This window comes from Sphaerodactylus townsendi, linkage group LG13 (genome assembly GCF_021028975.2).
Source record: "Sphaerodactylus townsendi isolate TG3544 linkage group LG13, MPM_Stown_v2.3, whole genome shotgun sequence".
Taxonomy (NCBI): Eukaryota; Metazoa; Chordata; class Lepidosauria; order Squamata; family Sphaerodactylidae; genus Sphaerodactylus; species Sphaerodactylus townsendi.
In genome coordinates, this window is record NC_059437.1 from 34,267,229 (window position 1) to 34,283,826 (window position 16,598).

Consider the following 16,598-nt stretch of genomic DNA (forward strand, 5'->3'; position numbering starts at 1 on the left):
AGGTCCAGCCCGCATCAGTGATCTTTTTGTTACTGGTGACCCTTTATGGCTGCCATTTTTAACTCTACACCACTGGAAAGATTTTTGAGGGCTCAATTCCGCTCCCCCCCCCCATCATTGCTATAATGTTATAATGCTATAACAATTGCTGCTTTTAAAAAAATCCAACAAAAGGCCTTCTGGAGGTGTGGTGGAGAAATATACTGGGCATGCCCACAAGGGGCTGCTAGAGAAAAATGTACAGAAAACATCTGTTGCAAGTGTGAACATCTCTGGATTCACAGCTCTATGAAACAAACAGGGAAGATTCTTGCCATGTGGGAGCAGCCTCCCTGTATTACAGGCTTATGTGCTATATACCCCAGTGATGTTGACAAATGCTGGGTCCCCCAATAAAGTCCTCTTCGCATAGGCAAATCGGAAAGCCTCCACAATGCGGTGGTAAGTCAAGCCCTTTTCCTCCAGAGTCTCAACACTGCGGCTGGAGAAATGATATCCTGACAGAGAGATAAAGATTAGGCATTAGACATAAAAGCAGACATCTTCGTAGCCTAAACTGAACAGACTGGCACTTGAGCCAAAATGGACATTTCACTTCCCCCATCAATAACATAACTTGTTTCAAAGGTCAATGTAGACTAGAGGATGAAAGCCAGCACATCAGTGTTACAAAGGGAGGCAGGAAAAATCCCAGAGTTCTTAGCTTACTACCTGCCCCCCAGGTGTTTGGTGGAAAATATTATCAAAGCTAGATTTTATGAAGCGTCAAAGAAGGAAAAGAGAAGAATCAGGCTAGGTTTTGCAAAAAAAAATGTTTTGCCTGACTAACTTTTGAAAGCTCCTTGAGTGTGTCAGTTCTCAGGCAGGTATGGGCGTGGGTGACCTGGGTTCAAAGCTCTGGCCAGCTATCAAGGCCTCAGGCAAGTTACAGGGAAAATTTCTCAACCAAAATGATTAACCTTCCTCAACCTTAAAGGATTGTTGAGAAAGCAACAATAGAGACAGGGACTTTTGTAACCCACCCGATACTGTTACAAAGGTGTGGAATGCAAATGCCAACTGTTTATGCTTGTTTTTGAAACAGATTCAAATGTGCTGGGTCTGTGCTGCACCATGCTCTACCAAAACTACTCTGCTTTGATCAAAGTGGTTTGAATTATTCTCTTCCTGAAAGCCTTAGAGGGCTCTTTCAGGTCAAGCATTTGATCCTCCCAAGAACTGTTGGTATCCTTAACCAAGCTCCTGTCAGTTCTCTCACTGCCTGACTTCACAGGAGACAGGGACAGAAAGGAAGCCAGTACAACTGTTTTCAAGAATGAAACAAGGATACATAAAATGAGCCCTGGTGAATCAGAGTAAGAATCCCTTTAGACCGTGCACAGTTTCCAGCTGCGGCCTCTGAGCTCAAAACCCACCCATTTGTCACTAGCATGTGTTATTCAAAGGTATATAACTGCAATAGATCAGATCAGATATTTCCTAATTTGCATTATACTTCCTTTGTATGGAAAAGGAGTTCTTCACATTTTCAGTCAGTGTAATTAAACTGATGTGTGGGACAGTTTGAGGTGAGCCCCCCCCCCCCCCCCGATCCCCAGTCAAACTTTAGCATGAAATCAAAAGCAATCCCTAACCCATCTATTTTACTGTGCTGATATAGAGGGGCTCCCTTTGCACTTTTCATGACTGTATATTACCGCTCTGTTAGTATGATCATTACTTCTGTTTATTGAATAGTAACAAGGTGTCAAGACCTGTTTAGAAAACCAACACCCCATAGTCCTTTGTGAGTCAAAATGCTTTGGATATAACAAGGAGAAATAGGGCAGTCTTACCTTTCAGTATATTGAGGATGAGCACTAGCACAGGACCGCTCAGTGGGGCGTTGGGCACATACATTGTGAACTCGCCAAGGGTCGCTTTTAATGGATTTTCATCTAGAACTGGCTCATAATTCTGCAGATCTTCAAGTGTAACGATCCCCCCTGGAACAGAAATGCTTAACCTTCTGCATAGGTACACAAATATTTAAGGGTACACATGTTTTTGCTACTGGAAATGACTGGGGACCCATGGCAAACACCACCAATGTATCATTTGAGCTTGCACAATGGCCTCTTGCCCACCCCTTTCTTCCCTCACATATTGAATGTACCAGAATAAAGTCAGTCCTGGCTCATGCAATGAAATTTCGCACTCTGATCTTGAGCTGGGGTAGAAGGCTATTTCATCCCTTGTCCCCTAGATGTACATCTAGAAGCTTCGCTCCTTTCAAATGTTCCTAGTAAACAGGCTGTTTCCATTTTGGCCCTAAATTTTGGCCCTCTGGGGATCTGAATAGAAAAGAACAGATTCACAGGATCATGTCTTAGCCACCCATCCTTTCCAACCTAATAGTAGCACAGGAACTGGTTTGGACCGGCAAAATTCTTATGTTATTTTTGAAGATATGGGGAACAGGATTCCCTTCCAGTTTTCCACTCACTAGTACTAGTCACTCATAGAAAAGAGAATATTGAATGGCCAGTGGATAGTAAGAAGATTACAATTAAATCCTTTCCTTTTGGATCTAGTGGGCTGACCTAGTGGGTTATCTGTTGCCCGGCCACTGACTATCTCCCCCGCTATTCCCCTCATCTTGATGGCCACTATTTGCTGTGCCTGGCCCCCTCCCAGTGAGTTTGAGATCTTCTGGGTTGCAATCCAATGTTAAGTTTTTGCTTTGCTGATTTGTTGTTTGTATTTTAAATTGTTATCGTTTTTAAAGGTTAATTGCAATTTTAATTGTTCTATGATTCTACTATTTGTCTTTAGTCTGAAGGGCAGTTCTCCATTTCTTAAAGATGGGACAACAATATTCAAATTTCACCCAACAGGTATAAGATTTGCTGAATTATTAAACTGAAAAACAAGGATTGAGGTCCCAAGTTAGAACTTGAAGCTGAGTACCATGATCAGCTTAGCTGGTTCCAGATGGAGTGAATATGCTTTTCTTAACTTCCTGTGAGCAGGTGGCACAAAACTTTCCAATAGCCATTATTTATTGGCTTTCCAAGTATTATGCAATGGTTTAGTTTAACTACAAATTCCAGACAGGAGACATTTTGTCTTGTAGTAGAGAGCTTGTGCTTACTTGATACTCAATTAATCGTGTTCTCTCTTTACGGTATCAATTATTTCTGGAATGCTAAATAAAACAACTAATTTCTTTCTTTGTAACTGGAATCCTGATTTTAGGTTTACAAGATGAATTCCACTGGAATTCATTGAAACACTGTAGAATCAATCATTTTTTATCAATTCCAGTTTGAAGCATTTCTGGGACAAGTTTAGTAAATACTGAACGTTATGACAAACCAAAATGGAAAAAGTGATATTCCAAAAGATATAGGAAAGGTTGGGTTGGATCAATGTTCCCCAACAACTTCATCATGCCAGTTTGTAAGAGCATGCCCAGAGTGATCTGATTTTTTAAGGTTTAGTATCTTTATCAGGGTGAATGACGTGCACATGTGTGTGTGTTCTAGCAAATAAATCCTTATGCATAATTGCCTACGCCCTAAGGGATGGAATGTCCCACGACAAACTCCCAGCCAATGGGGGTGCAGGATTCATGACATTCCATCCCATCCCCGCCCACCTTCCTTCAACCCAGGAGCTTCCTCCACCACAAACAATATGGGCTGCTCTCCTGGAGGAGGACGCCTCCCTCCCAGCGTTCTGCAACCCATTTTATTTTAATTTACAATGGGCTTTAGTGCAAGTTTGTATATAAAATGCTACAAGTCTTTTATTCTTTGTAGAATTCTTTCATGTATATCTTTTATAAATTTCCAGTATACACTGTAAAAGGGTCTTCATAAATGAAATGTATGGTTGCCCAATTGCCATTTAGAACATGGTTCTAGAAAACAAATTTTAACAGAAAACAGATTTTTAAAATCCAGATGATAAAGTCAAATATAGATCGGAAGGATTTTTAAAAATTACATAAAGGAATCTCTAGGTTGGCAGAAAAATCCTAAAACTTTATGAAGTCAACCGAGTACTTTAACACACACTACTCATATGGAGGGTGACAACTGAAAGCTCTCAAAATCACAGTCAGCACTGTGGGTTGCCAAGCAATTGAGGTAGTAGAGATTGGGTCTAGGCATCTCCAACTTGGTAGAAAGTAGTAGCAGCATAGAGAGGGCTGCCAGCTCTGGTTGGGGAAATATCTGGAGATTTTAGGAAAGGGCCAGGTTTAGGGCTTCAGTGTACAATGCCACAGAGTCCACACTCCAAAGCATATCCAGGTGTTTCCCAATCTGGAGCTGGAAACCCTACCTAATGGAGAGGGAGCAAAAGTGGTGAGTGAAGGGGCAATGAAAAAGAGCTGGGAGGAGAGAGCATGGAAAATGCAGAAGTGTGGGAGAATAAAGATTAGAAAGGGAGAAGAAGGACAGTATTGTGAGGGGTGTGTGGAATGTCCCTTACCTGTGAGTTTCACTGGTCCCCAGCTTGTTTCTTTATAGTAAACATATAATTAAAAAAAAACCCAAATGATCCTTCTTCCATTGAAAGTACTCCACCAGTTTCTCACCTGCATTCTTGATGTCTGTGACAATTTGCTGAGCTAAGCTTCCGTTATAAAAGGCATCTGGTCCCTCATTGGCTAGTGTCTCATAGGTGTTCGCTAGTTTAGGCAGTCTGAGTATCTCCCCCTCTTTGAGGACTTTTCCTCCTTTGCAGAAAACCTCACTGAAGATAGAATGAAGACAGTCAAGCTTCTTCAACCGAGAGGCCTTTAGGCCTAGAACAGAAGTTCTCAAACTGTAGCAACCGAAGACCCCCATTTTAATTTTAAAATTTCCTGAATCCACGCCCCCCCCCCCCTCGTCCTCCCTGGCACCTGCCCCACACCAGACATCTCCCATTCAAAGCACACAGCAAACCACACATGCCCCAACTAGATGTCTTCTAGCATTCTTAGAACAATGCAGTGAAAACCATGTCAGCTACACTAATTTAAATATGTGTTCCTAAACTGCATATAAGTCAAAGGATAACTGATTCTACAAGGCTACAACACAAAGGTCCCAACTAGGGATGCTGCAGTGCCTTGCCAAGTGCTGAAAAATTTTGAGGGCCTGGGAAGGGTTAACTTAGAGAATATGTGACATCTCTTCCAGATGATTCGCTAGAAATTTTACCTAACCTTTTCTGAGAAGACCATACAGACATAGAGCTATTGTTGTCTATTGTCTATCTCTCTCTAGGGTCCAATTTCCAATTTGTATTGCAAACTGAGCAACAATTATGCACGGGGTAGAAAATGTTGACAGAGAGAAAATTTTCTCTCTTTCTCACAATACTAGAACCAGGGGGCATACATTGAAAATGCTGGGGGGAAGAATTAGAACTAATAAAAGGAAACACTTCTTCACGCAACGTGTGATTGGTGTTTGGAATATGCTGCCACAGGAGGTGGTGATGGCCACTAACCTGGATAGCTTTAAGAAGGGCTTGGACAGATTTATGGAGGAGAAGTCGATTTATGGCTACCAATCTTGATCCTCCTTGATCTGAGATTGCAAATGCCTTAACAGACCAGGTGATCAGGAGCAACAGCCGCAGAAGGCCATTGCGTTCACATCCTACATGTGAGCTCCCAAAGGCACCTGGTGGGCCACTGCGAGTAGCAGAGAGCTGGACTAGATGGACTTTGGTCTGATCCAGCTGGCTTGTTCTTATGTTCTTATGTTCTTAATCAGTTCATCTTTATGCCTGAAGAAACTATGCTGTCTATTATTAGGTTTAAATCTTTGCAGTGCCAGCCAACCAACCAGAGTCTCTAAGGCTGAGGTATTTGTTCCAGGCAACCAACAAATATTTTTTCTATTTGGTGCTCTGATGTGATCAGTAGCAGAAGGCTACATCAGTTTTGTGATCTTCCCTTCAAAAGGAACCCTGTGCAGTAGGTTAAGCTGAGAGTGTCTCTAGTCTGACTCTCTAACCATTACATCAAGTAGTGCCATGCTTGAGTATGAGGACTCCATAACAGCATAGTTCTTACAATTGGATAACACTACCATCATAACAGAGCCTCGTCACTAGCAAGTGGGTCAGTCTCTAGGGCAAAATACACTCCAACCCCAGATCGCTGTCCAGAGGGCAGATTACCTTGCCAACTCCAAGAATACAGAAGTTGGGCATTTCTAGTCTACACACCCCTGTAACTAGTTCTCTCTTCACCTCTCTTGAACTCTTCATATAAGAAACTGCATTACCTACCACAAAGATGGATTGCTTTCAACTGCCTGCTGCTTGCTGCTGAGAGCACCTGCCAGGCCTTTCCCGACAGGGAAACCCTCCCTTGCCAGTTCTATGCTGGGCAGAAACAGCTCCTTCCATGGTAGTTTGCCATGGCGCTTGTGCGCCATTTGATAACCACGGATTTCTCCAGGAACAGCTATGGACAATCCTCCTGCAGCAAGAAGAGAACAAAGATCAGGTGACTGCATTCCTACACAATGTCATCAAACAGCACAACAAGAACAGAAATGTTGGCAAGTCCCCTTTGGGTGTTCAGTGGACTGGCACAGTCTCTGTCTACTGCAGCTTCCTTGCTGTAGAAGATGCTGAATGGATGGGAATGCTGGGGGCGATTGCCTTGGACCTGGGCTTGTTTGAGAAAGAGAATAGTTTCCCAGAACAGTCTCCTTGTGACTCCACAGGGCTGGCAATGACCTTTCTTGCCAGGAGAACTTTGGGAGAATGTTCCTGGTTGTTCACCGTTTAAGTATTTATATTTTCAGTTGAGTCATACCACTGAAGAGAACACATATTTGCATGAATAACCAGATGGACAAACTTGATGTCAGTAATCCCCTCCTCATTCTCATCTAAGGTCAAAGAATGGGCATCTCCACTTGATCCTCTGCTTTGAGATCATGAGTTGGATCCCATGAACACAAATGTACTTGCATAAACTGAAGTACAGGAGAGACATTGAAAGTAGCCCTTGGTCTAAGTGAACTTGACAGTTCCCTGTGTTGCATTTCCATTTGTGCAAGACATAGCATAAGGTATATTTCTACAAACACATCCTGATAACCGATCAAATCATATCACACCTCCCAGTGGGATTGCAGTGTCTGTATTAAATTACCTTTTGATTTTAGTACACAGCAACACTGATGAGGATTTTTTTTAATTGCCTGGTACTGTAGCAGTTCTTGCGCAGTTGGCTCATGTAAATAGAACTATGTAAATTTTTCTATCACATGTTGGGATCCAACCCATTACCAACACATCCTTAACTTAACATGATATTCCTAATTTCAAGAGACCACAAGTGAGTTACATGTGAATGTGAAATATTGCAGAATCTTTATCATCATCATGCAGAAGACAAGGCAAAGAGTAGCCAGGATTTAGATGAATGCCTACCCAAATCGGCAGGTAGCAGCTGCCTCTTAGAAAAATCACATTACCTTTCTGGGACAGGGCTGAGTTGTTGCCAAACATGTTCAGAGATGCGTTCTTCGGCGCCACCTCTCTGGCATTAATGACTTCCACTTTCCCTTTAGTAAGAGAAGAAATGAGATCATCTTTGTGGGGCTGTGGTTCAGTGAAAGAGCTTCTGCTTTGCATGCAGAAGGTCCCAGGATCAATCCCCACCACCTCCAGTTAAAAGGACCAGGTAGTAGGGGATATGAAAGACCTCTGCCTGAGGCTAGACAGCTGATGCCAATTTGATGGACTGATCACCACACTCAGTATAAAGACAGCTTCTTTTGTTTACGTATGTCGCTTGCTATCACACTGTCAAAAATTGATTCAGAACAACAACTGAAATGGTGAAGCCACTTTAGAAGGACATCAGCCAAGTTACACACATACAGGAAGTTTTTGCCTTATTCCACATTTCAAAGAAATGGCAAACTGCAGTGATATGTCAGCATTCTATACGCATGTCAAAAAAGGCTACGATCACTCTGAAGACTGGACTACCTCATCAACTGGGCCCACTCAGTTCACCCTCTTCTATGTTTCTGGAATCAGAGATTGCTTTTAAAATGTCAAAGAAGGCACTGTTCCTGCACATGAGCAATACAGCTCACTCTTCCCAAGAAGAGCTAGGTCATGCATACGGTTGGTCATGCCTCCCCTCATAGCTAGGAGCAACTGACTCACACAATTATTTTTAATATGTTGAAGCCAATATGTCAACTCTGTTGCTTGCTGACTCTGTTTCACACCCTTTTTTATTAACCAATTTTTTAGCATCTGGCAAACAGGGATCCTGGCACACAACGCTGAATTGTAGTCACTGAGCCATTGTCCTGCCATGGTCATTTTTTGCAGTCGCTATAGTATGTATACAGTATGTCCAGTATGTAACAATTGTGAGCAGACACATCCTTACCATTAGCTGTATGTATGGTGAAGAAGAGGCCTCCTCCAATACCCATGCTGTGAGGATTCATCAGGCCCACACAGAGCAGAGCTGCAATGGCAGAATCCACAGCTGATCCCCCTTTTTGAAGAATATCCCTGCAGAGAAGAAGTTATGTAAGCATAGGCGTAGCTTCAAGGGGACAGGGGTGTGTGCAGCACACTGGGCGCATGCCCCTGTGGGGGCGTGGTGAGGGCATTCCCAGGGCATGGCAGGGGTGTTCCGGGGGCATGGCGGGGGCGTTCCGGGGTGGGACAGGGGCGTTCCGGGGTGGGATGGGAGCATTCTGGGGCAAAATGGGAGCCGACGTTGGGGCAGAGGATGCACCAGTGCACCGGGCACTTTCCCCCCTTGCTACGCCTCTGTATGTAAACCATTGTTCTGGGAGGTATCTGGACCCTATATGGATGTTGGCAACCTTAGCAATGATGCTGCATGATAATCCATCCTTGGCTCAAGAATGTTACCATCTAAATGCATCAAGAACCCAGCTGGTGCTTAAGATGCTTCAAAGCTCTTTGCTGGTATAAGTCAATTTCTGGAATCTAAATGCTGATGATGGAAGAAGCTGGTTTTAAGAAGGGGTTCTGAAGAACAGCAAACATTAAGCAGGTTTTCTGAGAAGGTTTCAGTTGTAAAAGGCACCAGGAAAGTGGACAGAAGAGGCATTTGAAAAAAAAAACACCCTTTCAACATGGAAGAGTAACTTCGAGCCTCAGAACGCTTCCTTGTAAGAAGTAGCACACTCTCTTTCCATTATCAATACCTTTAGTTAAAATTTATGTCTACATACCCCCATGGTATTCTTAATACAATTTCAGCTCTGTACACCAAAACCAACATTTCTGGTTTTTGCACATAAGAAGGAATACAAAGTAGGTGGGAAATGAGTGGGAAAGAGGAGCAGGGACTAGTCCATGAAAGTGGCTATGAGGTTTCTCCTAAAATATTGCTGGCTAACAGATTTTCTCAAAGGTTGCTGGAACGGTTAGATTTGAGTCCAGTAGCACTTTAGAGACCAATAAGATTTTCTGGGTATAAGCTTTCAAGAGTCAAAGCTCCAGAGAGCTTTGAAACTTGAATTTTTGCAGACTAACATGGCGACCCTCTGAAATTTTCTTCAAAGTTTGCTAGGTCTCTGTACGTTTTGAGAACACTGTTCTCTTACCAATAGGCCAAACATTCCTCAGATGATAAAATACCTAGAGGCACACCAGTGTGCCTTACCACACAGAGGATATGGAAAACAGCCTCACACACTGGCTTTAATATGCCACGACTTAAGGACAGGATTTCTTGCCAGGAACACTATCAGTGTTGTTCCATCATCTTCGCTGCACAACATAAGATATTCCTTGACTGCACGTTTCCTTAGGAAAGTGAAGAGATCTGCTTACCTCCCCACAATGGAACACTGGCCAGCATCTGTGGCCACAGCTGCACTCTTATAGACAGGCAGATCTTGTTGCCTAAAGGAGGACTTAGAACGCAGCCCAAAGTAAACTCCAAGGAATACAATGAGAACCAAGAGTACTGCTGTCAGGATCCCAATCCACAGATGCTTCCTCTTCATCTTTCTGAAGAAAAACACACAGAAGAAGGTCAGGAGAGCCACTGGATAAGTAAAGGCAAAAAAGCAAACTGGGATGGTTTCAGCCCTAGAAAGGGGGGAAATGTACAAGCCCCCATAGAACTAATAAAAAAAGTAGAGAAGAGTTTAAAAGTAGCATGTCAGCAGGACATTGCTGGAGAGGGAGAGCCAGAAGATGTTGAAGTGGCTGAGGTTTGTCAGAGGATTAGATGGGCTGTCAGGCTCTGCAGTAGCAATACATCTACAGAATGTCAGCAGGGCACAACAGGACATGCAAAGGAGAGAGAGACCTGTTTTTTTCATCACTGTCCAGGGACCTTAAAGCCAAGATCCCTTGTAGGGGCAAGTCAAGCAAGACAGCACCACATCTGGGCACAGGACAAAACTAGAATGAAAGATATTCCATGTTTACTCAACAGTCTCCATTGGCCTGATTCTAGTTAACCACTACTAGTATTGCTTTTTAAATTGTTAGCTTTTACTGTGCAACTTGTATTGGAAGCTCCTCTGATTTGACCAACAGGGCAAAATTTTGCAGATGAGTCGGCTCCCCATCATGATAGGTCTCCATGTCTGAAGCCATCTCATCTCCTCCACGCACACACACCTTTATAAAACCTTAATTCATTTCATTTAACAGAATACAGCATAGGGATACTTGAAATTAAAAATCCACTTTTTATCTTCAGTCAATTGATAAGGAGATCAAACATGTGGATAACCCAAGTAAGAGTTCCTCTCCCTTCATTTGCAGTTGGGGTTTTAAATGGCATTTAGCCAAATTTAATAAGAGCACCATCCCTGCTGATCCCACAGTTTTTGGCAAAACAATTTCACAACCTTACTGCATTAGGAAATGCCACTTCCCCGTTATCTTGCTTGAAGAGCAGTGGTGATACAATTTACTTGTACTTATTAGTGTACATTTGGTGAATTTTAGGGTCAAGATCCTTGGTAGTATATAGCATTAGCAAGAAGGTGATGGTTTTACTTTCCCCTTGACTAGTTTGCTCTTAAAGCAAATCTAAGGGATGTCTCTTTGTTGAATAGTGTGTATCCCATGCTTACTTAGATGTTCTGCACGGTTTACATGTAATAATGACCAGATAATTGCTGAAGGCTTCTGGCTATATGAGGTTAATAATAGAGGAAGGAACTACTGGATAACCACAGCTAAACAGTTAAAGTACCCCATACAACCACAGGGCACAGTAATAAGACAACACATCCACACGTAACTGAAAGGTTGTAATCATCTGTGCAGAACAACAGTTCTCTGGAAGATTGTTCTGTACTTCAGGGAGGGTGGATCCTACAACTAAGAAGGCATCACCCTTGTGCAGAACAGACCTGCTGGATTAAGAGGGATCATTAAAAGAGTTTGCTGGGTGGGGTGAGCTAAACAAAAATATGGGAAGTGACTTCCAGGTATGTGAGTTCCGGGTTCATGTGTGCTACTATGTTCTGCACTGGTTGAAGCTTCTGCCAATTACAATAGACCAGAAACAAGGCAGTCCATGGGCACTTTATATACTAACTGTGTTTATTCTAGCATGAATTTTCATGAGACAGAGTTCACTTTCTCAGAGGCAATGACAGAAAGAAAATCATTTCCCTCATCATTTGTGCAGAATATTTCAGAAGGAGAAGTAATTTTCTGAACAAAAATTATTTCACTTTCTAGTATTCTTCACAAAAAAATAAGGAAGATTATTTTCTTTTTTTCAACACTTCTGAGGAAGTGAGTTCTGACTCACAAAAGCTCATTGGAATAAATACTGTTGGTCAGTAAGGTGTCCCCTAGACTTGCTTTGATTTGAGGGGAGGGTGGGGTAGGGATTTTTAATAATGTCTCTATGGACTGTTTTTAAAAGATGTTTTTATGGTGGTTTTTAAAGGTTATGTTTTATGTTTTTTAGGATTGTACTTTTAACCCCATTATATAAGCCACCCTGGGACTTCGGTGTATACTATAGGGTGGGGTATAAATGGAATGAATGAATGAATGAATGAATGAATGAATGAATGAATGAATGAATGAATGAATGAATGAATACATACATACATACATACATACATACATACATACATACATACATACAACAACATGCCTGCCTATCTGGATTAGTTTGGTCAGATAAACCAGGTCTAGAAGATTAGACAGCTTACAAACTGAATGCAGAGGGTAGAAGCCACTCCTAGCAACAGGGCCACTCTGTCCCTCCAACCACAAACTGAGTCCAAGAGAATTTCCTAATAGTTCATTGGACTTGACAGTGATAGCCTTACTCCATCCAAAACATGCAACTTGGTCCTCTCCAAAGCATCCATATATCCTGCTACATTGTGCCCATCCTCCCTGGATTCAGCTCCAGCCTGTTTCTCCCTCATCCGCTTGACCACCACATGGTCTTTATAATTCTCCCCAGAACCTGGCTTAAGTGCACGCTTAATCCAGTTTACCAAAACAATTGTGAACACCTATGCACAGATATATAGAAAACAAAACAAGGTTACAAGAGCATGAACCTTTATGACCCCTGTGTTCAGCAGTGAATGGTTGTTATACCTGTTCTTATGCTGTACAGCGTGGTTCTTTAGTTGCCTGGACTGCACCGGCTTCCAAAGCACAGTGAATTAATCAACTGTAACAAGCATTAACTTCCTGAGAATGTTTCTTGTCACAACACACTGTATTTATATCTGCTAATGAGAAACATTCAGCAACATGTTTGAATGAATCCTTACATGGGAGGAAGAAAGAAGAGCTGCAGAGTGCATGTTGTATCAACGTGGGTGTGTTTACATGCAAGTGCACTCGTACAAGAGTTTCTTGAGATATTCAGCTGGGGGTAGGGGTGAATCTTGAAGAAATCTATATTCACATTAAGCCAGATTTTAGAAGGCAAATGACAAAACAGAGGACAGTGTTGGAAAATCAACGCAGAGTATAAAAGACAATTCATACCACCTATTTTCTCTCAAGTCTTACTGCAGTCTATGCAGGATAAGGAGAATTTCTGGATTTGCAACCTGTTTTTGCCAGGATGCACAGAAGTCCAGTCAAACGTCCTCTTAACGTTTGTTTATAAGTGACTTCATATTTTAATGGCTGAGGAGTCCAGCATTCGGGGTCTCTGGTCCTTTCCGCACAAGTATTTTAAGACATCATGGAGACGTCTTTAAAAAAAAGTGCTTCCTCATTTTTTTGTCTAGACAGCAACAAATACAGCGTGTGAGGAGAGAGAGGTTTTTCCCCCCTCCTGTCTGCCTGGAAGGCTTGCTTTTTGTTCTTGTTAATTGAAACAGTCCCGTGCAGCTCCTGGGAAAAGGGGAAGTTTTTTCAGCACTGTATGCATTTGTGGAGAGGGCTTTTGCATGCAAACGCTTCTGGGGATAGAGAAGGGCAAAGCTTCCCTGCTCTGAAAGGATACTCACTTCTTCTTATACCCCTCCAGCAAACAGGGAATGTGGCATGTAAATTCAGCATTCAATTGAGGAGGAGTCCTCCTCCTCTCTTTTTCACTATTCTGAGGCTTGAATCCTCCCTGCCGCCTGTCATTTGCTGAAATGCCCCTGGGGCGTTTGCTCTGCTGGCATCATGGCTGGGTGCCTTGTCAGTGATTAAAGTATATGAATGAACTCAGCTTCTCCTACTGATTATGGCAACATGTCCTGTTCCCATTTTAAAATTTCTGGGGGGAGGTAGCCTCGAAGCTTCAAAGACTGGATATGAGAATCCATGCCACTTCTTGGATCTTCGTCGCTTCAAAGACACTTCATTGTGGGGAAAAATGGAAAAAATGACATGTGCATATGCCTGGCAGGGAAAACTACGTTTATTTGTGTATTTTACAAGCTGAAATAGCAGCTGCTTGTGATGCAAGCAGAAGAAGCCACCCTGTGAACAACTCAGCTAAGACAGGTGGCACAGCGAATCCCCCGGGCAGCAGAAAATGGCAGGCACAAGATGTGGAGAAATCAAAAGTGAGAGCTTTAAACTTGAGTGGGAAAAATAAGACATTTCCTGCTCTCTACACAGCAAGCAGGAAGCGTCTTCAACCCATTTTGGGGGGAAAGATTGCTAGTTTAGGATTTTCAGAATAAGTCAGATTAAGCAGAAATAAAACATACTGAGGACATCTTGGAGAGAAAGTTAGGCAAATTTCCTCCCCCAAACACTTCATTTCACGTCCTCAAGACCTTTTATTTGTGCTGTGAAAAAAACCTATGTCCCCTTACAGTCTGATCCTGTGTATTTTTACTCAAACATAAATCCCACTATATTCACTCCAGTTTACTCTCAAATATTATATAGCACTTCACAGATACATGACATAGAAGAACAGTGGGCACCCTCTACTTCAAGGAAAAAGGGACCACAGAAAGACAACACCCACATCTCTCATACCTAGCAATTGCCTAGCTACATACATACTGTTGGAACCTCCACACCAGAGTCCTTTTCCCCTTCCCTGTGCCCACCATCTTCTTTGGTGTCAGAAGTGAGCCCATTTCACCATCAACTAATTCTGTTGCTCTAAGGTACTTGAGATCCCCACCTTCTCAATCCACCAAGGTAAACTAGGTTTTTCTAGTTTTGAATTGACAGCCTCTTGAAGAATGCACTTACCGACAGACAGACAGCATTTCTTAAGGTCCACAATAACCAATAGATTGTTTATCCACAAGTTGGTTCTGCACAACTTCACTGTTAGGTTGTTCACAAAGATAACACAGACTAGGAAGTCTTCAGGCCACAGTTCCAGGTGATATAAAACTGCCCTTCTGGAGTCTCGGGCTCCCGCTACTTATATTTCCTTCTCAAGCCCAGCAGCAATGAATCAGACAACTCGTTCTTGCTTTCCACCCTCTGCTGACAAAACCTGCGAGCACCTAAAAAGCAGCAGACCATAGAAGATGCAGCACACCCTCACCTTGTTCATTGGCTGAGAGCCTCAGAACTGAAGAAGCAACCAGACAGGTTCCCCAGGTATCTACATAGCCACATGTGACTCTGCTCATTACTTGCTTCTGCAGGTGCACTTAGCCGCAAAGAGGGAGACAGTGACCTAGCCTATGGGAAACAATTCACCACCAATGTCCTGGGCACAAAACCCAAAGGGTACTGAGGCAACAGGCAATCCTTCACTTTGGACAAGCCACTCAAATTTTACCACCAAGGTATCATGACCATCACCAACTTAGCTCGGTTCCTGCCATTCAATTTGTTAATGAGGCCTTTCTCACGCTTTCATTCTGAGAAGGAGAGTTATCAAGTCAAGGATGTTATCTGCCTTTTGGAATGTGCATGTCTGAGTGAAACTGCCTCTGCTGTCCTCCCCCACCTCTTCCCCCTCCTAGTTCCTAGCTCTTTCTTCTCTGGGAATTGAGTTCTTACATAGGGGGTGGTGGGTGGTGGAGGATCTGATGTATTTCTTCTGGAAACATATAACCTGTGACTTGTAAAGATCAGACAGTTAAGTTATTAGCTTTCCTATGCTTGCCATCCATAAAACAAGAATTCTGCTTCTCAAGTACTGATTCCTGTCTTTGAGCAAGGCTGGGGCTCAGACAGTTTTCTTTTCTGGAGTGGGGGGCTTGACCCAGAGGGCCCTGGTGCAAGATAACCCACCATCATTAGTAGAATGGATCCAGCTAGCCTGTAATACAGAAGGAAGAGTACAAGCCATGAGAAGCGGTTGGCGGAAGCACAGTCCTAGCCAGAAGGTGAGTGCAATGGCTTGGAAGTTCAAATTCTCTCCCCCGCCTCGCCCCAAGATGGAGCATGAGTGGAAGAAGTGCCTAGGTTGATGCCTCTGCTGTGGTGGTGAAGGACACTTGATGGCTGGCCGTGTGCCCTGTTGGTGATTCCATGAGAAGTGGGGTAGGGAGAAAAAGGAGCTGGGGAAAGGCCTGAAACCCAGTGTTCAACTGGGATTGGTGATGAAAAGCCCACCCTTTGATATTGAAAGCGAGACTTCAGGTGAGGAGGGGCCTGAGAGGGCAACTGACTTGATTCAGGCCCGAGGCCTAAAGTGTGCCTCGGGCCAGGTTGCAAATGTTGGTGCCAGCAATTGGGTGAGTGCCTCTTTCTTGTTGAAAACGAAAAACCATTTGAACAGCTGCCGCTTGTCATACAGTAGAAGACCTGAGATTGTAAGTTTTCCTTCTTACTCAGTGTGGTGTTTGCATGGCATTCTAGCTACTCTAGTGGAATTCTAATGAACAAGTAGGTTGAAATTCTGCAGCCTAAGAGATACTAAGGAAGGAAGATGCTTATCTGGCCTGGGATATGGCAAGGAGAGCAGTATTAGGCAGAACAACCTCCGTTGTTCCTACAGCTGCCTCCCCAGTAGAGGGATTATAAATCCTCCTGTAAGGCCTGTCCCCACAGTGAGGTTTTTTTGATGATCCCTGGACCAAGATTGTAGCTTTTTGAGAACAGTTTTTTAAAAAAAGATTTAACCATTCCCGATCAGCAAATGTGGCTCCATGATCAGCTGAGTTGTGAATGTCAGAAAAATCAAGAAAGCAGGAAATGTTCAGCCAGTGCTTTGTGCC

At 43.1% G+C, this 16,598-nt stretch overlaps 1 protein-coding gene across 1 annotated transcript; it reads right to left on the reverse strand.

Moving 5' to 3' along the window:
• Positions 1-345: 345 nt before the first annotated feature.
• GGT1 (gamma-glutamyltransferase 1) lies at positions 346-14,850 on the reverse strand. Its single transcript, XM_048513834.1, has 8 exons — positions 14,668-14,850; positions 9,841-10,020; positions 8,414-8,541; positions 7,479-7,568; positions 6,277-6,469; positions 4,586-4,743; positions 1,836-1,985; positions 346-497 (listed from the first exon to the last, which is right to left on the reverse strand). The coding sequence occupies exons 1-8, from the start codon at positions 14,682-14,684 to the stop codon at positions 346-348; spliced, it is 1,068 nt and encodes a 355-aa protein (XP_048369791.1). The 5' UTR covers positions 14,685-14,850.
• Positions 14,851-16,598: the final 1,748 nt, after the last annotated feature.